General features: G+C 42.7%; 1 protein-coding gene across 2 annotated transcripts; it reads left to right on the forward strand.

Moving 5' to 3' along the window:
• Positions 1 to 1,495: 1,495 nt before the first annotated feature.
• On the forward strand, positions 1,496 to 20,845 carry LOC123771606 (uncharacterized). 2 transcript variants are annotated; one of them, XM_069324395.1, is made up of 5 exons: positions 1,496 to 1,633; positions 3,404 to 3,504; positions 8,866 to 12,165; positions 15,845 to 15,939; positions 19,606 to 20,845. In XM_069324395.1, the coding sequence occupies exons 1-3, from the start codon at positions 1,625 to 1,627 to the stop codon at positions 9,446 to 9,448; spliced, it is 693 nt and encodes a 230-aa protein (XP_069180496.1). In that variant the 5' UTR covers positions 1,496 to 1,624; the 3' UTR covers positions 9,449 to 12,165; positions 15,845 to 15,939; positions 19,606 to 20,845. The 2 variants fall into 2 exon arrangements, with proteins under 2 accessions (XP_069180496.1, XP_045620151.1); XM_045764195.1 differs by lacking the exons at positions 1,496 to 1,633; positions 3,404 to 3,504 and having other exon boundaries at positions 12,029 to 12,165.
• The last annotated feature ends 4,524 nt before the right edge of the window (positions 20,846 to 25,369 follow it).

Here is a 25,369-nt window from a genome sequence, read left to right on the forward strand (position 1 = left end):
TTCGAATACTAATCATATGGATGCCAAGTCATAGAGGAATTCCAGCTTCAAAACTTGCCACTAAAAGAGGGAACGTATACATTTACATACCACAGAGCCTTGCACAGATTAAGAAAATTATTGAAAGAGAGCAGTGCAGAGTATGTACAATGACCACAAGAGCTGCAAGATCAGACTCTACAGATTGGCACAGGAAGTCAACAACTATGAACCACATATCCTGAGGAAAGTGTACAATAGAAAAAAATAAACAGAAAAACAATAGAAAAAAGAACCTCCTCCCATCATCTGATCCACCCCATCACCTCTCACTACTGCCCCACTCACCATCTCACTCCTATAATAATAATAATATTTACAAGGTACAATGGATATGCGAGATTGCACAAGGTTGTAAAAATACCATTCTTGCAAAGTCACTAACACGCACAGCGTTTCGGGCAGGGCTCTACCTCATACTAGTACCTCCCCGTGAGGAGGCATTCACATATGGGACTAATAGAACAAGAACCCGGCAATGCGATGTTATAGTGGCCAGAATACGCCTGGGATATAGACGTATCTGGCAGCTTTCTCAAAACCCAAATGTTGAGTACACAATGTGTCAACTTTGTGAAAGAGAAAACATGCACTCTCTTGAGCATTATATTGTAGAATGTCCCATACTGACTGACTTTCGCCCTCCTGGGCTAAGGTATGCTGAACTCTGTAGTTACTATACGAGTACTGGAACACTTGATGATATATTGGACTTGTATCCAAGATTGACCATGTAATATATCATTTATACAATGTATATATATGATGTAACTATATAACCCGAGCTTGTAAAAGCACCTTCATCACCTTCAGTGATTAAGTGCTTAATTGCACACTAGTTTCTTTATCAGCTATCTCACCCTGTCAGAGTAAATGAGACAAATGTATGTGAATGCATGTGTGTGTATATATGTATGTATATGTGTGTGTGTATGTATATGTATGGGTATAAAGTATATATGGAAGCTGATCAGAATTACATTTCACCTTTGTGAATGTACATTAATGACACTATGTAAAAGACACAAACACTTTATGTAGGGCATACGTAAATCTGTGTATCTATGTATTTACGTATGTAGGTTAGCTTAGAATTTTAAAAGCACCGAATCACCTTCTGCGGTTGAGTGTTCAATAAACCCTTGAACTATATGTTTAACACATCTCTAACCCTGTCCATGGAGGACAGAAGAAAATGTATATATGCTGGTTAGCATTGTAAATGTCTGGCCACGTCTGTGGTAGAAAATAATAATAATAATAATAAAAAAAGTACCTCCCCCACTCCCTCTGCCTTACCCAGCACCACCTCCCTTTGTCCTCGACACCCTAGCATCTCCCCACTCCCTCTGCCTTACCCAGCACCCTCTGCCCAACCCAGTACCAGCCCGTTTATTTTGCCCCGTCCCATCCACATGCCCCTCCCAGCTCCACCCCCGCCCCCCTCTCCTGTACCCTCAGGGTTTCTGGTGTGTCCTTCCAACATCAGGTGTGCGCAGATATATAAAGGCAGTGTTGGGTGCGTTCTGGTAGTCTTGTACATCCAGTCACTAGCGAGGGAGCTCCACCTCACCCAATCTCCATCATGAAGTTTGTAAGTAGTCAAACAAACCGTATGTGAGCATGCTCATACACGGAGTAAGGCACCAGAGTTATAGCCCCGCTCTTGTGCCAGATAAGTCCACTATGTGATCACCATAGCCCGTGCTACTTGCAACTTTTTATTCAGAGTAGCTGAATCTAATACACCAACATCGGAGAAAGGTGCTTATAGAAATAGGAGACCACGGTGCTCAGGATAACTCACTTTCGATCGATTGCACAGCGACTACCGACTTCGTACAGGAAGCTGAGCCGACCGTGTTGAAGCAACATTCATCTTTATATTGACGAGGAGAAGCTGCTTTCTCTGCGGTGATCTACTACACTCTGGGGATTATTGCTCAACTGGATGCGACTCCTGACATCGTGATGACCTCGACCATGTTCACTGATGTGAGCAGATGACTGTCGCCCACTTGCTCCACACAGTCCCAAGCTCCAGTCCAAACATCTCTCCTGGCTGACGTAGGCGTAGGAAGCCGTTCTGTATGATATACATTCTCTTCCTCTTTTAGAGTCTAGGAGATTTTATTTTTTTCCATTTTGTATCCTGTGTTCAGCTTTTGGTTTCCAGCGCCCAGCTTTTGCAGGGGGGGGGGGGATTAGTTGGTTGACAGTTGAGAGGTGGGCCCAATGAGCAAGAGCTCAAGAGCCCCGTAAGCACAGCTAAGTGAATACACAGGCTAACAACAAACCTTAACAGACGGATCGTACTTCCGTCTCGTTTATGGGCTCACCATAGCCCGTGCTACATGGACATTTCGTTCTGAGTAGCTAAATCTAAAACAACAATATTCCGTCTCTTAACTCGTCTTAACGACGTCTCTCAACTTGGCCTATCCCGGTACGTCGGTCCAGTCACTAATACTTCGCAAGTATTTATAGACAAATCACTGTCTATACCGACGCGGCCACTTGTTCCCACTGGAACACGTCTGGAGTTGAGGACTGTCCTGGGTGAACTGAGTCCTGCTCACCACGATACTCTCCGCATCACTTCTGCGAACTAAACACGTCATTATCAAGACATACTATACAGGGATAAAATATGATGACAGCCTTTCACCGGGGAACAGAAAATGTGGTCGGGTGCACTCAATAGATGGTGTTGAGATCGTCACCTCCCTCAACAGAGGGCGTTAGTCATCAACCCACCTCCAAAACGAATTGTGGTCGGTAGTGCTCCACAGATGGCGTCGATATCACAGAGACAAACAAACATATGATCATAACGCAGAAATAATCTACCGGGTGAGCCAGAGTGGACGGAGACAGAATTTTGAGAGATTGGAAACTGGTATCATTTTGCAATTTCACACAATATAAAATTTTGTCTAAAATGGCAAAAACGACCTCCGTGTCATACAAAACTGAGCTCGATCCTCATAGGGTTTGACTCCACCAATGACCATACTCGAACATATACCAGTTACCCTGCTGAGTTTGATGAGGCTAGCCCAAGTCGTTTGACCTCCGACCTCGAACATTCTTATTTAGATATAATAATTGGAAGCAATTCTTTTTACTGATATTCACAATTAAATTGACTTTATTTAGTACTTAATTACTCGCATTGACATGTGAATATAGGAAGCCTGCATGGTTGCTGATTAATATATGTGCAATGAACACAATGTTGTGTGGTGGGTAGACCTTCATAGTTGTGATTAATGTAGCCTCATTGAGCACTTGGTTATGTAGGTTGTAGGCCTGTATGGTTGTGACTAATGTATCCCCCATTGATCCCTTGCTTGTGTGTCAGGTGCTGACGCTGGCGCTGCTGAGTCTGACGAACGGCCGAAGCTTATTCGATGGAGGAGACCTGGCCGGAGACGACGACGGGGACAGCTTCCTCCAAGCTGGGTAAGTGAGCCCTGGAGTCACACCTCCCCCACTGAACCACACCTCTCCTACTGAACCACACCTCTCCTACTGAACCACACCTCCCCTACAACATAGCCACACTGACAACAGTCTGGTCACAACATAGCCACACTGACAACAGTCTGGTCACAACATAGCCACACTGACAACAGTCTGGTCACAACATAGCCATACAACCAAATATGGAAAATTAGGAGCAAAATGCAATTATCTGCATCCTCGAAAATGCAGGAACATGTTGGCGAGGGGTACATGTCGTTTTGGAACGAGGTGTACATACTTCCACCCTAAATTATGTAAATTTTCAATTAGGGACAAAAAATGCTACAATCCTCAGTGTCCGGAATTCCATGTGAGAGGTACAGAGCGTTATAGACTGGAAGATCAATATGACACTACTGGAAGTTTTTTTTAGAGGAAGGCAGAAACAGAGTAGAAAATATAAGAGAGACGAACAGTCAGATGGAACCACTACAGGATTACAGAGGGGAAGGGAGATCTCCTCTTGAGAGGTTATCTTGAGATGATTTTCGAGGCTTTTTAGTGTCCCCGCGGCCCGGTCCTCGACCAGGCCTCCACCCCCAGGAAGCACCCCGTGACAGCTGACTAACACCCAGGTACCTGTTTACTGCTAGGTAACAGGGGCATAGGGTGAAAGAAACTCTGCCCATTGTTTCTCGAGATACCCACACGACTGGAATACAAATTATCAACAAGCACACAGGTACTACACCACACCCGTCCTACTACCCAAACTGGACAAACCACTTCCAAAACAACACACCCTGGACCTGGGTAGAGTGGGGGGGGGGAACTGCCAAGGCCCGCCAGAGGTGACACACAATGTGGGAATTCATTCATATTTGTAAACATGAAATGTTCACAAGCTTGAAACCAAAATAAAAAAATAGAGTTAAGTTCATAAATTAACTCCAAATAGAATCGAACTCAATATTTGGTGCATTTACAGAAACCCACACAAAAGACCACATGGATAGTGAAATCTGGATTCCGAATTATAATCTATATAGATGTGACAGATTAATTAGATCAAGTGGAGGAGTAGGTCTGTATATTAAAGAGGAGCTGGCATGCACAGAGCTCCCGAATTCGTCCAATGAGGTGGTAGAGGTAAGTGGAATCAAGGTAAAGAATATTATTCTACTTATTATTTTAATATACAAACCGCCAGATGCAACAGTTGAGGAATTCACTGAACAGATCCACAAAATAGAGAATATCCTTGATAACCTAGCAAACCCAGTACCAGATATTATCTTCCTTGGAGACTTCAGTCTACCTAGTTTAAAACGGAGAATAGTAAACAATAACATTATAGCAGGAAATCAACCTGGAAATAATCAACTACAGAGGCAGAGAACTACTGAGATTCTGTGACAAATTCCCGCTCAGTCAGCAGATTACAGAACTAGGAACGAAAACGCGCTGGACCTGATATTCACGAACAATGATGAGCTAATCAGAGACATTACTGTCTCAGACACTACGTACTCGGACCACAAGCTCATGGAAGTGCAAACTAACATTAATAACGGTAGTAGGCCCAAGAGAAACAACAAGCGAGAAGGGTTATTCAATAAATCAATTTTAATAATAAAAGGATAGACTGGGAGAAAATAAACAGGGAATTTACAAACATTCTATGGGAAAATGTTCTAAGACATAAAAATCCTACACAAGGAATAGAAAAACTGACTTCTGAAGCATATGAAGTCTGTATAAAACATGTACCTTTGAGGAAAGTCAGAAAGAGATCAAATGTAGAAAGAGAACGCTGACGACATTACAAAAGAAGGAAGAAATTAACGGAAATGCTTAAGCAGACACGACTCTCCATACAAAGAAGAAATAATTTAAACAGGGAGATTGAAGAAATCGAACAGAGACTGAAGCATTCCTATCAGATTGAAGAAAGGCAACTAGAACAGAAAGCAATTCAAGAAATAAAGAAAACCCCAAAATATTTCTTCACATATGCTAAATCAAAAGCAAAAACCACTGCCAGTATTGGACCTATTGGATCAGATATAGACAAAAATACAAGTCACAGCTTCGTGTCATCCTTTGCAGATGATACAAAAATCAGCATGAAAATTACCTCTGCTGAAGACATTGAAAAACTACAAACAGACATTAACAAAGTTTTGGATTGGGCAGCAGAAAATAACATGATGTTTAACGGTGATAAATTCCAGGTACTCAGGTACGGCAAAAATGAAGATATGAAACATAATACAGGGTACAAAACACAATCGCGTCTGCCCACAGTAGGAAAACAGCATGTCAAGGATTTCGAAATAATGATGTCCGACGACCTAACGTTTAGGGAGCATAACCAAGCAAGTATTGCGTCAGCCAGAAAAATGATAGGATGGATTAAGAGAACCTTCAAGTCCAGAGATCCCATCACAATGGTTGTACTCTTCAAATCATTTGTGTTGTCCCGTCTTGAGTACTGCTCAGTACTCACTTCCCCCTTCAGAGCAGGAGAGATTGCTGAAATAGAGGGAATACAGAGAACATATACGGCACGCATAGACGAGATAAAGCACCTAAATTATTGGGATCGTCTCAAAGCTCTCCAAATGTACTCACTAGAAAGGAGACGAGAGATACCAAATAATATAATGGAAAATACTGGAGGGTCAGGTCCCAAATCTACACAGTAAAATAACATCGTACTGGAGTGAACGATATGGAAGAAAATGCAGAATAGAACCAGTGAAGAACAGAGGTGCCATAGGCAAAATCAGAGAACACTGTATAAACATCAGAGGTCCGCGGTTGTTCAACCTCCTACCAGCGAGCATCAGAAATATTGCCGGAACAACAGTAGACATCTTCAAGAGAGAACTAGATTGTTTTCTTCAAGGAGTGCCGGATAACCCGGTGTGGACGGGTATGTGGGCCTGCGGGCCGCTCCAAGCAACAGCCTGGTGGACCAAACTCTCACAAGTCAAGCTTGGTCTCGGGCCGGGCTTGGGGAGTAGAAGAACTCCCAGAACCCCATCAAGCTGGAATACTGACAACAGTCTGGCCACAACATAGCCATACCGACAACAGTCTGGTCACAACATAGCCATACAGACAACAGTCTGATTACAACATAGCCATACTGACAACAGTCAGTATGTTTGGGATGTGACTGTTTGTCTTATTTGACTGTGATTGTAGGGTGTGTTCTGTGGGAGTGTGGTTGTGGGGTGTGTTCTGGGGGAGTGTGGTTGTAGGGTGTGTTCTGGGGGAGTGTGGTTGTGTGGTGTGTTCTGGGGGAGTGTGGTTGTGGGGTGTGTTCAAGGGAGTGTGGTTGTGGGGTGTGTTCTGGGGAGTGTGGTTGTGGGTATGTCCTGGGGAGTGTGGTTGTGGGGTGTGTTCTGGGGGAGTGTGGTTGTGGGGTATGTCCTGGGGAGTGTGGTTGTGGGGTGTGTTCTGGGGGAGTGTGGTTGTGGGGTGTGTTCTGGGGGAGTGTGGTTGTGGGGTGTGTTCTGGGGGAGTGTGGTTGTGGGGTGTGTTCTGGGGGAGTGTGGTTGTGGGGTGTGTTCTGGGGGAGTGTGGTTGTGGGGTGTGTTCTGGGGGAGTGTGGTTGTGGGGTGTGTTCTGGGGGAGTGTGGTTGTGGGGTGTGTTCTGGGGGAGTGTGGTTGTGGGGTGTGTTCTGGGGGAGTGTGGTTGTGGGGTGTGTTCTGGGGGAGTGTGGTTGTGGGGTGTGTTCTGGGGGAGTGTGGTTGTGGGGTGTGTTCTGGGGAGTGTGGTTGTGGGGTGTGTTCTGGGGGAGTGTGGTTGTGGGTATGTCCTGGGGAGTGTGGTTGTGGGGTGTGTTCTGGGGGAGTGTGGTTGTGGGGTGTGTTCTGGGGAGTGTGGTTGTGGGGTGTGTTCTGGGGAGTGTGGTTGTGGGGTGTGTTCTGGGGGAGTGTGGTTGTGGGTATGTCCTGGGGAGTGTGGTTGTGGGGTGTGTTCTGGGGGAGTGTGGTTGTGGGTATGTCCTGGGGAGTGTGGTTGTGGGGTGTGTCCTGGTGGTATGGTTGATGTGGTTTTTCAGTCTAAGCGCCAGGTTATTAGGAGTTTAATCCAGCTGGGGTTTTCTTACGCCTAGTTCCAGTAGTTGAGGTTTGTGGAGAGTCAGCGAGGGGAGAGGTTTGATAAAGGTGTACTAAGTAGTTATTTAGGAGTTTGTCCAGTATCAGCTCAACTATTTTATTTACAGGAATGGTAGTTGCGTTAGGTTAGGTCGGACAAGGTGTGTTTTGGGGTCAGTCTCGAGGATGGGTTGGGTTAGTTGTGTGAAGAATTTAGTTAGGAGTTGGTCCTGTGTCTTATACAGCCACATGCTGGGTGTGTTGACACCCTCACTGTGTCCCCGCACTCAACACTGGTTTCCCAATATTATTTTAATTCTTCATTTAATAGTTTTAGGGTTATATAATCTGTAGCTGTTAATTTCCACTCATTTGCCTTCCTTTTCATCACTTGGTTGTCTATTTTCCAGCGCCGTAAAATTACCAAAGGTTCATAATAACACTAATGTTTCCGGAAACTGGAGTGTACACCCAATTTTGCCAGACATTGTCGGTGTGGGCAACTCTGGCCTCGGGCGGGAACAGAAGGCCAGTCCGTCCTCCAAACAAAGATCCAAAAGTGATTCCATGCACCCGCCAAACCCCCTGTTTATGAAAGAAAAACGGTTTACACACGACTCACAACTGATGAGGTTCGAACATATCCGGAACAAGTGTTTCACTGATGACTTTTGTTCGAACCACAACGCTATAAATGCTTCACCCACGTACTACAAATACGCCAACAAAATCTAAACACCTAACCTAACCTATGCCTATATATGCACAATATGTTAATATATTATAATATTAATTTATATGAGAAAATTCCAGTTTTGAATGAACAGCATGTAAAAATTTATGAACGCGTCTGTGGGGTCGACCGCTGGATGTAATGAATTTGAGTCGAGGACGGGTTGCAGAAGGCAGGACATTTAAATATAACGGGAATTGCTTAGGGCGGGAAATTCAAAATTATATCACACAAAAATATATCCCTGCCTTCAGAAGCCGTATAACACAACGTCTGTTCCAGGACATTTGAATATGGCTACCTTGCCATGGTGTGATCTCTCACATCATTGTATCTTGTCACCACCGCCTGTCTCACTCGATGGCCGCCAGTTTAATTCCTTCACGTTGTCTACCGCGATGATTAAGACTAGGTTTCGCTTTAAATAAATTATGATCTTATATTTTATATCCAATCTCCATATTTTAAATCTTGTACTCTAAAGTTAAGAAATTCTTTTCGTATTGCAATAGGTCCATAGCGGAAGTGGAAAGCCCTGATCAGCCGTCGGCATTCCATGACGAGGGTTCGCCACTCTCCCCAGAGTCCGCAACCGCCCTGGTCCTGCCTACAGCATACAGGTCGTTGGACCTTGACAATGAGGGACAAGAGCTGCAGTCTTCTTTCCACGAAAAGGGCTCTCCACTGTCTCCTGAGTCTGCGACTGCTTTGGTCCTGCCTACTGCATATAGGAAGGTTGATCTCCAGTCAGAAGAACCCGACATACCATCCTCATTCCTTGAGAAAGGTTCACCTCTCTCGCCAGAGTCTGCCACAGCGCAGGTCCTTCCTACAGCGTATAGGGCGGTAGATCTTGACCTACACGAACACGATTTGCCGTCCTCCTTCCTTCAAAGGGGTTCACCTCTCTCGCCAGAGTCTGCCACAGCTCAGGTCTTGCCCACAGCATACAGGGCGGCAGATTTTGACTCAGACGTAGGGGGCTTGCCGTCTTCCTTCCTTGAGAAGGGTTCACCTCTCTCGCCAGAGTCTGCTACAGCCCAGGTGCTGCCCACAGCGTATAGACACCTTGACATTAGCGATGACAGGCGTTGAACCTTTTTCAACGGTTTGGTGACGAATCTAAGCAATTAGAAAATGATATGCGTGTATATTAGTAACATAACTCTATTAAAAAAATTATATTAAACAAAAATCTTTTGTATCCTTGAAATTTCTGAATAGAATTATATATCTCCGAATTTTCGCCGAAATTTTGTGTTACGGGGCCTGACAGCTGAGTGGAAAGCGCTTCGGATTCATAGTCCTGAGGTTCCGGGTTCGATCCTTGGTGAAGGCGGAAACAAATGGACAATTTCTTTCACCCTGATGCTCCAGTTCACCTAGCAGTAAATGGGTACCTGGGAGTTAGACAACTGCTATGGGCTGCTCTTCCTGGGGGAGGGGGGTGTAATATTCGTTGTTCACCAATACCTTTGTTATTCTTTCAAACTCTCTACTCACGTTGCTCCATTCGGAGCAGTGGGTAAGCACTCGACGAATATAAGCATTGAGAACACTGGTTTTGTATCTTTGGTGGCACTCACTTCTACCGTTCACGCATAAACCTATGTTGGTAGGCTTAGTATATACGTTGGTGCTTAATGAAGTTCCTGTTTTTGTTATTAGTACATCCAAGAATGGCAGACTGTCATTTTCACTATTTTCATGTGTAAACGTACATGGAAACAAAACGATGGAAATAGCCTCGGCTACCATCCTCTTTCGTCCGGTCGTGGTGGTCGAGCGGTTAAGGGATCCTGTACACCAGCAGAGTGCTCTTGGCAGTATGAACCTGTTTACTGCCTCCTAACACTTGGGCGACATAGTCTACCATGTATTGTACGGACTAAGTTCTGAGTTCTGTGTCCCATGGTATATATCCCTTAATAATTTTCTCATCTCATAATTTCCCTTTCGGTACGCCAGCCCTTGTGTGTGTGTGTGTGTGTGTGTGTGTGTGTGTGTGTGTGTGTGTGTGTGTGTGTGTGTGTGTGTGTGGTGTATTCACCTAGTTGTATTCACCTAGTTGTGTTTGCGGGGGTTGAGCTTTGCTCTTTCGGCCCGCCTCTCAACTGTCAATCAACTGTTTACTAACTACATTTTTTTTCTTTTTCTCCACACCACACACACACACCAGGAAGCAGTCCGTGACAGATGACTAACTCCCAGGTACCTATTTACTGCTAGGTAACAGGGGCATTCAGGGTGAAAGAAACTTTGCCCATTTGTTCCTGCCTGGTGCGGGAATCGAACCCGCGCCACAGAATTACGAGTCTTGTGCGCTATCCACCAGGCTACCAGGCCCCCCTGTGTGTGTGTGCACTCACCTATTTGTACTCACCTATTTGTGCTTGCGGTGGTTGAGCTTTGGCTCTTTGGTCCCGCCTCTCAACTGTCAATCAACTGGTGTACAGATTCCTGAGCCTACTGGGCTCTATCATATCTACATTTAAAACTGTGTATGGAGTCAGCCTCCACCACATCACTGCCTAATGCATTCCATCTGTTAACTACTCTGGCACTGAAAAAGTTCTTTCTACCGTCCCTGTGGCTCATGTGGGTACACAGTTTCCACCTGTGTCCCCTTGTTCGCGTCCCACCAGTATTGAATAGTTTATCCTTGTTTACCAGGTCGATTCCTCTGAGGATTTTGAAATTTGTGATCATGTCTTCCCTTACTCTTCTGTCTTCCAGTGTCGTAAGGTGCACTTCCCGCAGCCTTTCCTCGTAACTCATGCCTCTTAGTTCTGGGACTAGTCTAGTGGCATACCTTTGGACTTTTCCTGCTTCGTCTTGTGCTTGACAAGGTACGGGCTCCATGCTGGGGCCGCATACTCCAGGATTGGTCTTACATATGTGGTGTACAAGATTCTGAATGATTCCTTACACAGGTTCCTGAACGCTGTTCTGATGTTAGCCAGCCTCGCATATGCCACAGACGTTATTCTTTTTATGTGGGCTTCAGGAGACAGGTTTGGTGTGATATCAACTCCTAGATTTTTCTCTCTGTCCGTTTCATTAAGTACTTCATCTCCTATTCTGTATCCTATATGTGTGTGTGTGTGTGTGTGTGTGTGTGTGTGTGTGTGTAATTACCAAAGTGCAGTTACAGGATGAGAGCTACGATCGTGGTGTCCCGTCTTCCTAACACTCTTTGTCATATAACGCTTTGAAACTAAAGAAACTTTGTGTGTGTGTGTGTGTGTGTGTGTGTGTGTGTGTGTGTGTGTGTGTGTGTGTGTGTGTGTGTGTGTGTGTGTGTGTGTGTGTGTGTGTGTGTGAGTGCGCGCGTGCGTGCGTGCGTGTGGGTGGGTGCGTTCGTGCGTGTATTTGTGCGTGTGCGCCTTTCACCTTTCATGCTTGTAGTCGCTTAATAGTGACTTAATAGTGTATTATAACCAAACACAAATGCGTATCAAGTTAGTTCAGCATAAGTCCAAGAGCCTAACGTATTCTTCGTAACAACAGCAGAATATAATGCGTTCATCAGGGCTCTGAAACACTTGCCAACTTAAGAGTTAAAGCTGAAGTTCAAGAACGGCTTTCTTGGAATTCATATCCCAGTCTCTGGTCCTCCTTGTCGGCCGGCCTCCTCCCCCTCCTCACCCCAAGAGCAGGTTTATCTTGTCTGTCACCTTTTCTATATCGCGCCCTAATTCCTAGTTACAAGCGTTCATATATAAAGGCAGGTGTTTGGGATGAGTGAGTTGATTAGGTGTGGTGCGCAGGTGTTGAGCAGTCCCGCGTCCGCCGTTCTCCTCATGAATGTTGTGAGTTGTCAACCATAATGTGTGTTAGGTGTAGGTGTGTGTAGTGCTGGCTGTTGCTTGCGGTCCTTACTTCAACCGATGTCTTCAACCAACCAGTCAGTGTAGACCAGTCAGTGTAGACCAGCCAGTGTAGACCAGTCAGTGTGGACCAGTCAGCGTAGACCAGTCAGTGTAGACCAGTCAGCGTAGACCAGTCAGTGTAGACCCCTCACCACCCGCAACCATTTTCACCTCTACAGTGTACAATCATCTCTACCAACACTACCTCCTCAGGTCTACACTGACTCGCGTCTGTGATCTACACTGACTCGCACCTGTCATCTACACTGACTCATGTGAGTAGTCTACACTGACTTGTGTGTGTGGTCTACAATGACCCGTGTGTATAGTCTACGCTGATCCATGTGTGTAGTCTACATTGACTCGAGTGTGTGGGTTACACTGACCCGTGTGTAGTCTACACTGACCCATGTGTGCAGTTTACAGACTCGTGTGTGGTCTATACTGACCCGTGTGTGTAGTCTACACTGACCCATGTGTGTAGTCTTCACTAAATCATGTGTGTAGTCTTCACTAAATCATGTGTGTAGTCTACCCTGACCCCATGTATGTGGTCTACACTGACTAGAGTGTGTTGTTTACACTAACCCATGAGGGTAGTCTACACTGACCCGTGTGTGTAGTCAACACTGACTTATGTGTGATCTACACTGACCTATGTGTGTAATCTACACTGACCCGAGTGTATAGTCTACACTGACTCGTGTGTGTAGTCTACACTGACCAATGAGTGTTGTCTACACTGACTCGTGTGTATTCTACCCTGACCCATGTGTGAAGTCTACACTGACTCGTTTGTGTAGTCTATACTGACTCGTGTGTGGTCTACACTGACCCATGAGTGTTGTCTACACTGACTCGTGTGTGTATTCTACCCTGACCCATGTGTGAAGTCTACACTGACTCGTGTGTGTAGTCTACACTGACTCGTGTGTGTATTCTACCCTGACCCATGTGTGAAGTCTACACTGACTCGTGTGTGTGTGGGCTACACTGACTCGTGTGTGTAGTCTACACTGACTCGTGTGTGGTCTACACTGACCCGTGTGTAGTCTACACTGAAACGTGTGTAGTCTACACTGGCCCATGTGTGTGGTCTACACTGACTTATGTGTGATCTACACTGACCTATGTGTGTAGTCTACTCTGGCCTGTGTGTGAAATCTACACTGAATCGTGTGTGTAGTCTACACTGACCCGTGTGTGTAGTCTATACTTATCCGTGTTAGTCTACACTGACCCATGTGTGTAGTCAACACTGACCCGTGTGTGTGTAGTCTACACTGACCCGTGTGTGTAGTCTACACTGACCCGTGTGTGTAGTCTACACTGACCCACGTGTGTAGTCTACACTGACCCGTGTGTGTAGTCTACACTGACCCGTGTTTGTAGTCTACACTGACCCGTGTGTGTAGTCTACACTGACTCGTGTGTGTAGTCTACACTGACTCGTGTGTGTAGTCTACACTGACTCGTGTGTGTAGTCTACACTGACTCGTGTGTAGTCTACACTGACCCGTGTGTAGTCTACACTGACCCGCGTGTGTAGTCTACACTGACAAGTGTGTGTAGTCTACACTGACCCGTATGTGTAGTCTACACTGACCCGTGTGTGTATTCTACACTGACCCGTGTGTGTAGTCTACACTGACCCGTGTGTGTAGTCTGCACTGACCCGTGTGTGTAGTCTACACTGACCCGTGTGTGTAGTCTACACTGACCCGTGTGTGTAGTCTACACTGTCCCGTGTGTGTAGTCTACACTGACCCGTGTGTGTAGTCTACACGGACCCATGTGTCAACAAACTGGTGCAAGTGTAAACAAGCTGGTGCAGGTGTAAACAAACTGGTGCGAGTGTAAACAAGTTGGTGCAAGTGTAAACAAGCTGGTGCAAGTGTAAACAAGTTGGTGCAAGTGTAAACAAGCTGGTGCAAGTGTAAACAAGCTGGTGCAAGTGTAAACAAACTGGTGCGAATGTAAACAAACTGGTGCAAGTGTAAATAAGCTGGTACAAGTGTAAACAAGCTGGTACAAGTGTAAACAAACTGGTGCAAGTGTAAACAAACTGGTGCAAGTGTAAACAAACTGGTGCAAGTGTAAACAAGCTGGTGCAAGTGTAAACAAGCTGGTGCGAATGTAAACAAACTGGTGCAAGTGTAAACAAGTTGGTGCAAGTGTAAACAAGCTGGTACAAGTGTAAACAAACTGGTGCAAGTGTAAACAAACTGGTGCAAGTGTAAACAAACTGGTGCAAGTGTAAACAAGCTGGTGCAAGTGTAAACAAGCTGGTGCAAGTGTAAACAAACTGGTGCAAGTGTAAACAAGCTGGTGCAAGTGTAAACAAGCTGGTACAAGTGTAAACAAACTGGTGCAAGTGTAAACAAGCTGGTGCAAGTGTAAACAAGCTGGTACAAGTGTAAACAAGCTGGTGCAAGTGTAAACAAGCTGGTGCAAGTGTAAACAAACTGGTGCAAGTGCCAGTCATATGTTTACCTGGGCCGTCACCCAGCACGTGGTGCCCTCTCGCGGGGCCTCCCCCAACGAACCAACCAGTCCTCCCAAGTAATAAATTCAAATTAAAAATTCAAATGTTTATTCAGGTAAAAGTACATACATGGAAGATGAGTTACATACATAATGTTACTCAGGTCAGGTAGAGTGTGGTTCAGGTCAGGTCGAGTGTGGCTCAGGTCAGGTCGAGTGTGGCTCAGGTCAGGTCGAGTGTGGCTCAGGTCAGGTCTAGTGTGGCTCAGGTCAGGTTGAGTGCGGTTCAGGTCAGACTGATCTAGCAGATACTCTCCACCTCCAACCAGCAGTGAACTAGGCAAGGCTGGTAACCAGCAGTGAACTAGGCAAGGCTGGTAACCAGCAGTGAACCAGGCAAGGCTGGTAACCTGCAGTAACTAATTTCATTTCATTGTTAACAGTGAATTTTGTATTAGCTCTAACACAGCTGAAACATAATGCAGGTTAGACTAGGGAAACTGTACTACCTAATAACCAAAATCTGTACTAACTCTGCCGTACCTACTTGAATATACATATAAATAATGAAATACAAATAAATACGTAGAAGTGCATTGATTAGTGCTACACTCATGCCTTTTCTAAAATACAGTTTCGTCTACCGCCTTTGGCGCACATCGTAATGTTGCGCAGTGCGGCTGCAGTGTGCAATTGCCGCTGACTTGCGGTTGACTAACTGGGTCAGAGTACCTGCCGCACCCACATAAGCCCTTGTGAAAGTGCAAGTTTGGGGTTGCGCCATTGAGATAGGCAATATAAGCTAAGTACTAGGCTAGCAAATGTGGTACTAGAATTCTCATTTTAGTATTAGCCTCATTCTAGATACTAGAATGAGGCTAATACTTGGCCTCGTTCACCTCCACCTATCAACAACTGCAGCATGTTTGCAATATTTGTTTGTTAAGCACACTATCTCTTCCCAGTCAGTCCTTGCAGATTGATACACTGTCTGAGGTTGCAATACGCTGGCACAGCTAACATTGATCTAATAACTGCATTCTTTAAATACTGCCCCCCTTCCCACTGGTTAATGTGTCATGTGTTGCATCATGTGTTACTGCCACCCTGGTTAATGTGTCATGTGTTGCGTCAGGTGTTGCTGGCGGCGCTGGTGGGTGTTGCCGCCGCCCGCGACATATACCGTGGGGGATACCATTATCACCGTCGCCACCACCTCGCCTCCTTCAGGTAGGTAACATTACCATGGGCGTCCTCGCCACCTTCAGGTAGGTAACCATAGCTCCAGGGACACTACCATAGCCCTAGTGAGGAGCACTTCTATAATCCCAAGGACATTTTCTCGAGCATTAGGGACATATTCATAGCCTCGGGCATTTTCGTAGCCACAGAGACATTTTCATAGCCCAAGGGAATTTTCGTAGCCCCGTGAGTCTTTTCGTAATATCTGCATTATCCAGAAAGGCGTAATTTTTGGTAAAAAAAAAAACATAGTGATGCTTTAATTCGGTTAGATAAAGCTTAAGATAGAATACGTTTGGTTGGGTTAGGCCTTGGATAGGTTAGGCTTTATTTAGGTTAGGTTAAGTTAGGTTAGGTTAGGTTAGTCTTAGGTTAGGTTATTCTTAGGTTAGGTTAGTCTTAGACTAGATTAGTCTTAGGTTAGTCTCTTTCAGGTTAGGTTAGGTTAGTTCTAAGATAGGTTAAGTTAGGCTTTTCTGCTCGTTATTCTGCCAGTCTGACAAATTCCTAACAATTAGATGGACAAACAAATGCATATTTGGCCTATATCGGGGATCTTTAGACGTTGAACACTCTTGTCAAAACCCCAAACCCTTATATAAATGAACTACTTAAATATTCAAAATACTCATTCCATTGAGTACTGATACAGTAATTCTGAAAGATAACAGGATTTGTGGGTATTGAGTTTAAGTAAAACAACAACTCTAGAATACTATATACTAATTATATTGAAAAATATTAAATCAATAAACAAGAGACTGTAGCTTACCTGAGTGCTGTAGGGAAGTATTCTTTACCGAGTGCTGTAGGGAAGTATTCTTTACTGAGTGCTGTAGGGAAGTATTCTTTACTGAGTGAAAGTCTTTGTAGACAAGAGGTCATGTAGTAAAGGGATGTAGATGCTCCTCCTACCTACCACCTGCCGGAGACTTTCACATCGGTAAAGTGATTTAAATTGATAATATATGCAGCGAGGCACTGGTTGGGTGTTTACCTCGGAATATTTTACAGCTATAAGCAATAGTAATTCATATAATAGCCTAGTATACTATCAATCATATTAATGAATTAAAATAAGTATAAGAGTTGCTCTCAGTATCAAAATTTTGAGGCACATGAATTAATTAACTATTCACTTCAACACGTAAATATATTTGGCTTGGTGTTAAACCCACTTCCTAACCGGTGCTACTGTGGGTTAAATACTGGCATATGTAATATCCATTTGGCGTCAAACCAATAAAAATCTAAAAGCCACATACCGTGCCGTATTGCCGTGACGGAGACCGGATGCTCAGGTCAACTTCTAGTAGACCCGGCCATAATATTTTCATGACGAGCCTGAGAGTACCATCACGTCGCAGCCGGAAGATTGTTGATACTTTGATATCACTTATTTCAGTAATTTCACTCAGTATTAATATTTATTTAACTACTAGACACTACTTGAACTCTTGTACAGACACATACGTCCATATAATGACACTTATTAGTCATACAAGCACAACAAAGCGTATGAAAGTCCGGAATTCTGGGAGCCGAGGTGTGGAGGCGCCTCCTTGGTGAGTGGTCATGGCGTCGCCCTCCCTCCTTCTCACACAAGTTAGTGGCGTTGGATCATTTATTTTCATTGTTAATTTATAAATAATATGCTTATTTATTCTGATTAACACCTCTAACACTAAGCTAAGGCATATTTATAATTAATAATCAATATTACCGAGATAAAATCAAATGAATGTCATTATTTTTGGCTTCGTGATGAGGTATGCTGGAGCATCCAGGTTGGCCGCCTTCATTTATTTATTTATTTATTTATTTATTTATTTATTTACTTATTTTTTTAGGCTTACAAGTTTCAGAAGATGAGAGGAAATGTCACCACTGTGGCGAAATGCCCGCCAGACCCCTGGAACATAATCTAACACGGTGCACAATTACAAACCCAATAAGATTTCCACTAAGATTCAACAGAGCAGAAGTTGTTAAACACATTGGGCATCATCTTACTGAAGTTTATTTTTTATTTATTTATTTATTTATTTACAAGAAGGTACATTGGGTTTCTGAGAGTACATAACATTGGTGTTTTTACATTCTTGCAGAGCCACCAACACGCATAGCGTTTCGGGCAGGCGCGTATAAGAGGCTTCTAAGGGAGGGAGAGTTTACTCCTTGTAAACTCCCTATAAATTGCTAATACAATTATACTGCGGATATTTTCCATACCATATATGCACATATCGTCAGTGTCCTGAGCGAGCAGTTGTGTAGCCGGTTCAGTGCCGAGCAGGAACCCTAAGATAAGGTACAGTTAGGGGACTGAGGAACCCCAAGATAACGTACAGTTAGGTGCCTGATGAACCCCAAGATAACGTACAGTTAGGAGCCTGATGAACCCCAAGATAACGTACAGTTAGAGGTCTGATGAACCCCAAGATAACGTACCTTTAGAGGCCTGAGGTATTCCTCACCCAGGACACCGCTTACTTCATCATCAATGAAATCATAAATTGATATCCCTATACAATTTGTTATCCAAAACTGATACTACCTCTCGTTATTATCGATAGAACTACAAAGTATGGTCTTTTGAACGCTAAAATGAACCACATTCTGTTATATTTATTTTAAACAGGTTTCGAGAAAAGCCTACAGCAACTAAATCTAGATTTTCCTGAGACAAGTATTGCCCCTTTTTATTAATTTATATATATATATATATATATATATATATATATATATATATATATAGACAAGAAAGTACATTGGGTTTATGAGCATACATAGCATAATGTGTTTACATTCTTGTAAAGAAACTTGTACGCACAGCGTTTCGGGCAGGTCGAAAGCCTAGTGTACTATCAACTGTACACTAAGTTATGCCCAAGACGGCGCACATACGTAAATGTGTAGCTTTATAATGAAGTGGTGATGAGTTCGTTTTACAAGTGACGATAACATGATACTATTAATACCACTGAAGTGTTACTGACACTAGGTCTACTGTCATGTTGCTGATACTACGTCAACTTAATAATAAATATTTAACAGCTAATAACACGATTATTACTTAAGTCAAGACTTGGTTTAATGTTCTAAGGACTTGGGTTAATGTTCTGAAGACTTGGATTAATGTTCTGAAGACTTGGGTTAATGCTCTGAAGACTTGGATTAATGCTCTGAAGACTTGGGTTAATGCTCTGAAGAATTGGGTTAAGGCTCTGAAGACTTCGGTTAATGCTCTGAAGACTTGGGTTAATGCTCTGAAGAATTGGGTTAATGCTCTGAAGACTTGGGTTAATGCTCTGAAGACTTGGGTTAATGCTCTGAAGACTTGGGTTAATGCTCTGAAGACTTGGGTTAATGCTCTGAAGACTTGGGTTAATGCTCTGAAGACTTGGGTTAATGCTCTGAAGACTTGGGTTTATGCTCTGAAGACTTGGGTTAATGCTCTGAAGACTTGGGTTAAGGCTCTGAAGACTTGGGTTAAGGCTCTAAGGACCTTGGTTAATGCTCTACAGCTTTGGACAAATGTTGTGACTACTGAAGGATCACGTTATTATTTAGACAATATCCGCGTTTGTGTCTTAATTATTTTCCTGACTAAAATACACAAACACTAATCCATGTCTCTCTACTTTCACTCAGGCACTCGGCAAGACGGTCGATCAATCCAGAGTTCCAGTCAGCATTCCAGGAGAAGAACGCCACCGTGTCCCCCGAGGCCGCCACGACACTAATCATGCCTACAGCCTTCCAGACGGTAGACTTCCTTGAGTCAACACCTCGCCAACTTCCATCGGCTTTCCGGGAAAATGGGACTTCGTTCTCCTGGGAGACTTCGGCGGGTCAAGTTTTTCTTCGAGCCTTTGAGAAGGTTAATCTTCCTGAATCTGACAGTCGCCAACTTCCATCAATTTTCCGGGAAATTGGTTCTTCATTGTCACCTGAGGCTTCCACACCACGGGTTCTGCAAACGGCATTTGAAAAAGTGCATATATTCTCTACAGACAGTCGCCAACTTCCATCAGTTTTCCGGGAAATTGGTTCTTCATTGTCACCTGAGGCTTCCACACCGCGAGTTCTGCCAACGGCCTTTAAGAGAATGAATATATCGATATTAAAGAGTAACCAACTTCAGTCGGCTTTCCAAGAGAATTTTTGTAGAGTAAGAAAGGCATGTGTGTAACTAAACAAATATTATTTTTTTGCTATTTAGAAAAATTACAGCCCGACTTCATGTCTACAACAATGTCTTTACTTTATTTTCCGCGATAACACTCCGTCAGTGTTCAATATGTTCCCTTCTAAACCAACCCGTTAACTCCTTACCATTATTCACACCAAACTTCATGATATCCATAAATTAAACTGTTATACAATAAAAATACTCCTGTAAATAAAGTGTGTGAGAGAGTAGGCGTCTTAAACTTCGTTTACAGGAAGGAGGAATAAAACAATATCACTCATTTATCCACACCATCCATGAATCGTCACGACATAGTTAAAAACACCCACAATCACCAGTGACCGGAGGAGGCTACACACGCTTGAAGCCATCCATATTCGCCAGCTTGCCCATCGACAATCACACGAGTGAATTTGGCCTCGAAACTACAGCCGTGTGATGGCTGTAATCTGACCCAGAGGGAAGGTTACCGTTGCATTAGACAACCAGCTTTACCTGACCGGCTAGTTCAACGGTCACAATGACTCAGTGTTCATCTCACCCAAGCACAGCTGGAGCGACGGGTTGAGGTGAAGCCTCGCCTATACATGTTAAGTTGTTATGTGTCATTCTGGTGTTCCTCTTACCGTGTACATTATGTTCCTCAACCTGTCAACTTATTTACAAAAACGCTGAAATAAAATGGAAAGATTAAGAGAACTAGTGTTTATTTATCCTCTAGTTGGTAACAGGCAGTTGTGTAGAATACATAATATATATATATATATATATATATATATATGTGTGTGTGTGTGTGTGTGTGTGTGTGTGTGTGTGTGTGTGTGTGTGTGTGTGTGTGTGTGTGTGTGTGTGTGTGTGTGTGTGTGTGTATGTATGTATATATGTGTGTGTGTGTAAAAAATATTGGGAAACAATGAATTTTTGTTTATTTTACAATATATTACATTAAAGTTACTGGTGAATAGGCTTATTTCCTGTGTTTCCTATGATTGTCAATGCATAGTAAACGTTTGTGGCCTGGCATTGAGCTATTTGGATAATATGTTGTCCTTTAATTCAGAGTTTTGGAACTCTGAATAATTAAAAAAATAATTTCAGAGTTCCTAGACAATGCAAAATCACTTTTCTGTCCATTTTTTAAAACAAAATATTATCCAAGTAACTCAGTACCAGATTGTAGATGTAAGAAGTGATCAGGCTACACAAGATAGGTCACACAAGGAATGATAAAGTGTGTGAAGAACTTAATAGAAGCGTCCAGGAAGTTTTTAAGATAGACCCAGAGCTGCTATCATCTATGGCATCTACTGGAACAGGCACTACCAGAAGAAATACTGAAACAGAAATGACACCAGAGGAAATAAAGAAACAATTAAAGGAGGTGGATGTGAAGAAAGTTACACGTCCTGAGAAGATCTCACCATAGATACTAAAAGAGGCAGATGAAGCATTGTATGTACCCAGTGCTACAGTCTTCAATTCATCAACAGACATGAAGGAATTCGTCAAACTCCTCAAGAAACTGTTGTACCTCATCATGTTGGTCCTCCTCGAAATGAAACATCTTCATGACAAAATTATAAATAGATAGGCCAGGATTAGTCATCTCCATCACCCGTCTCTTCCTCAATCTGAGTAGCACAACTAACAGTGCATTACACAAGGTTAGACCCTTGAAAACGTTTTAACCTATTCAGGTGTACAATGATCAACTGTTTTGAATTAATAGATTTTTTTTTAATTTTCATTGAATTTAAATTTTTGAATCCACTCATATTAAATAATGTAAACAATTAATAAAAAAAAGTCCACTTATGGATGTCAGCCAACAAACTCTTACTAAACATAGTAAGACACCATAATAAGACATCTAAACACAGATACACCAGTCTCCGTGGTGTAGTGGTAAGACACTCGCCTGGCGTTCCGCGAGCGCTTTGTTATGGGTTCGTATCCTGGCCGGGGAGGATTTACTGGGCGCAAATCCTTTACTGTAGCCTCTGTTTAACTCAACAGTAAAATGGGTACTTGGTTGTAACAACGATTCTTCGCGGCGGGGATCGTATTCCAGGGACTTGCCCGAAACGTTACACGCACTAGTGGCTGTACAAGAATGTAACATCTTTTGTATATATCTCAAAAAAAAAAAAATAGAAAAGACCTACTATATCTTATTTGGAAGCAAATCAACAAATGCAATTCAGCTTCAGATAGACAATGTAAACATTAGCAATAAAAATGATGGAAAGTTCCTTGACCTATACTTAGTATATTTCTAAGGGTACTGTGGGTATTTATTGTGGGTACTTCAGTACCCACATACAACACATAACTAAGAAAGTCTCTAAAATAGCTGGTATACTCTCTAAGATCAGATATTAAGTACTCTACTCTCCTCTCACTATATTATGCACTTAGCTATCCGTATCTTACTTATGGTATTTGTGCATGGGGCTCAACCTCTGCAAACTACCTCAAGCCCATCATCACCCAGCAAAAATCTGTTATCAGAACAATAACAAACTCTGCAGTCAGACAACATACAGCTTCCCTGTTTAAATCCCTAAACATGCTAACTATAAATTCACTCCACACATTCTCTTGTGTCAATTATATTTACAAAACCCTTTTCTTAAGTGCAAATCCTGGTCTGAAACTCTTCCTGGACAGATGTAATAGAACACATAATCGCTACACCAGACATAAATATCTCTTTGATATCCCTAGAGCCAAACTTAATCTGTGTAAACACTATGCAAATAAAGGGACCTAGTCTATGGAACTCACTCCCTAACGAATTGAAAAGCTGTCCAACTTTTGCCTTATTCAAAAATAAAACCAAAAAGTACATAATTTCATCTTCATAGTTTCCTACCTTGTGCTTTAAACTCGCTCACTATCCAGTGCGAGTTTATAATCTGTATCTGAATCTGTATCCACTGTATCTGTATTTTGTGCTCCCCAATCCCCCATTATATGTACCTAAGTCAAATAACTTTACCATTGTATTCATTGATATCATATTTATCATGGTTGTTATATTGAACACATTGTGTGCTATGCAATCCCCCAAAATATATACACCTTAAGCCTTACAACTTTACCATTAAACATTGTTGGCATCTTATATGTGCTATCAGTGTGCTATCAGTGCCTACTAATCTTTGTCTTATTATCAATCAAGATATCAATGCTTTCAATCAAAGCTTTCAATGTGCTTTAATGTACTTTAATATACCTACTAATCTCTCTCAAATTTTCTTACAATATACCTGTTAATATTTTATAAATTTTGCTAGAAATTACTACTTAATATTATCTGTTAGATTAAGGACCTGCCCGAAACGCTGTGTGTACTAGTGGCTTTACAAGAATGTAAACACATTATGCTATGTACTCTCATAAACCCAATGTAACTTCTTGTATACATATAAATAAATAAATAAATAAATTCTCTAGGTGACGAATCGTTACCACTGCCTAAGCCTAGCAGTGGTAACATCTAGAAGTCTGCTAACCTTATTGGATGACCCATAGACGTGCGGTTCTTCCTGCATATTAGAATGATGATAGATGGAGTAACTGGTGTGAATTTCACTTTGCCTCAAGTCTCCGAAATTTAGTTGATGTTCCTGGGATATTGCTGCCCTAAACAGTTATGTTGATACTATAATTGAAAATCATTTGATTTATTTCATAACACGAAATATGCCAGGCAGAGTGAGGAATGGAGGGCTATGGGAAGGGAACATTCCTGGCCACACTGTCGTGGTGGTATGGTTGGTCCCCCCATTCTCTGTACAGGCTGTAGCCAGCCTCAAAACCTGTTGTTTTTTTTATTAACAAGCTTAGGTATACACAGTAATGTGCTGCTACCCTATGCTATATGAAAAATTACACAGTGTAGATAAAAAACTAGCTATAAGTTCATCTAATATTCCTATCTAACTGGATAGTCAAACATGGAATAAGGGGCAGAAAATACCAGCCTCAATACAAAAACAAATCAACTCTGACTAAAAATGTGAGAACATAAAATATAAGGCTGATTGATCTGCAACCCACCACTAGCAGAATCTGGGTTCAGCATATGAATATCTTACAATATTCCTGAGTGTATGAAGTAATTACAAAGCTCAAAGTACCTCATACCATTTGGTCTGAAGTCACTTATAACAGGGCAGTCACAGATATAGTGTTGGGGAGTATGTCCCAGCTCTTGTTCACATAGCTTACAGTTCGAATATTCTCCATTGGGGGATTCATTACCTGCAGCCACCTGCTATTGGTATCGCTATCCCAGCCTAATTCTGGCAGTTACAATGTCACACTGTCTAGTGGATGTTTTATGCTGCCCGTACATATAATTCTCCGTTCTAAACATGTCATATACTCGTGCTTTTTGGTCTTTGTGTGTTAGTGAGTGCCCTTCTGTCTTCCATAATTTCCTGAAATATTGCGGCTTTTACAACAGAGATTGGAATGCCCATATCCTTTCATTTCTGGAAAATTACGTAGGCCTATCATTTTGGGAACATTGGTTGTTTAATAACAATAAAAATTATTACAAACCTACGAAAGATTATATTGTTGAAAGCATTGGGAATTGGATAGAGAGAAAAGTTTAAAATTTCATAGTTACTCATCAATCAACGTTAAATTTTCTTTTATGTAATATCGCGAATGCATTTGAAAGAGCACGATTTAGGGTAAACTTTTACATACTGCGACTATTCATATTCAAATTCAAATGCAGACTTCTAGATGTTACTACTGCTCGGCTTAGACTCGGTTACGCATCTAAGATTATCTCTGGGAATTCTTACTATCTGCTGATGTAGACCTGACCAAATGTAAACTGTGTCAACAAAATTATTCGCACACCCTCCGTCACTAGTGTGAGGGTGTGCTAGTTTGGCCTTTACTGCTAGAATCCACTCAGTAAAACACCTAAACTATTGGGACCGACTAAAGAGCCTAAATCTGTACTCCCTTGAGCGCAGGCGGGAGAGATACATAATAATTTACACGTGGAAAATATTAGAGGCGCTGGTCTCAAACCTGCACACAGAAATAACATCACATGAGACCAGAAGACATGGCAGGATGTGCAGAATACCCCCGTTGAAAAGCGGAGGTGCAACAGGTACTCTGAGAGAGAACTCTATCAACATCAGAGGCCCGAGACTGTTCAACACGCTTCCACTACACATAAGGGGCATA

Source organism: Procambarus clarkii, chromosome 14 (assembly GCF_040958095.1).
Source record: "Procambarus clarkii isolate CNS0578487 chromosome 14, FALCON_Pclarkii_2.0, whole genome shotgun sequence".
Classification (NCBI taxonomy): domain Eukaryota; kingdom Metazoa; phylum Arthropoda; class Malacostraca; order Decapoda; family Cambaridae; genus Procambarus; species Procambarus clarkii.

What these genes read in the sequence shown, in the direction of transcription:
- LOC123771606 (XM_045764195.1), top strand. Translation starts at nt 12,094, where the DNA reads ATGAGTGAGTTGATTAGGTGTGGTGCGCAGGTGTTGAGCAGTCCCGCG. An exon ending in CCGTTCTCCTCATGAATGTT is followed by an intron (nt 12,166 to 15,844) that starts GTGAGTTGTCAA and finishes GTGTTGCGTCAG; the next exon opens with GTGTTGCTGGCGGCGCTGGT. An exon ending in CACCACCTCGCCTCCTTCAG is followed by an intron (nt 15,940 to 19,605) that starts GTAGGTAACATT and finishes ACTTTCACTCAG; the next exon opens with GCACTCGGCAAGACGGTCGA.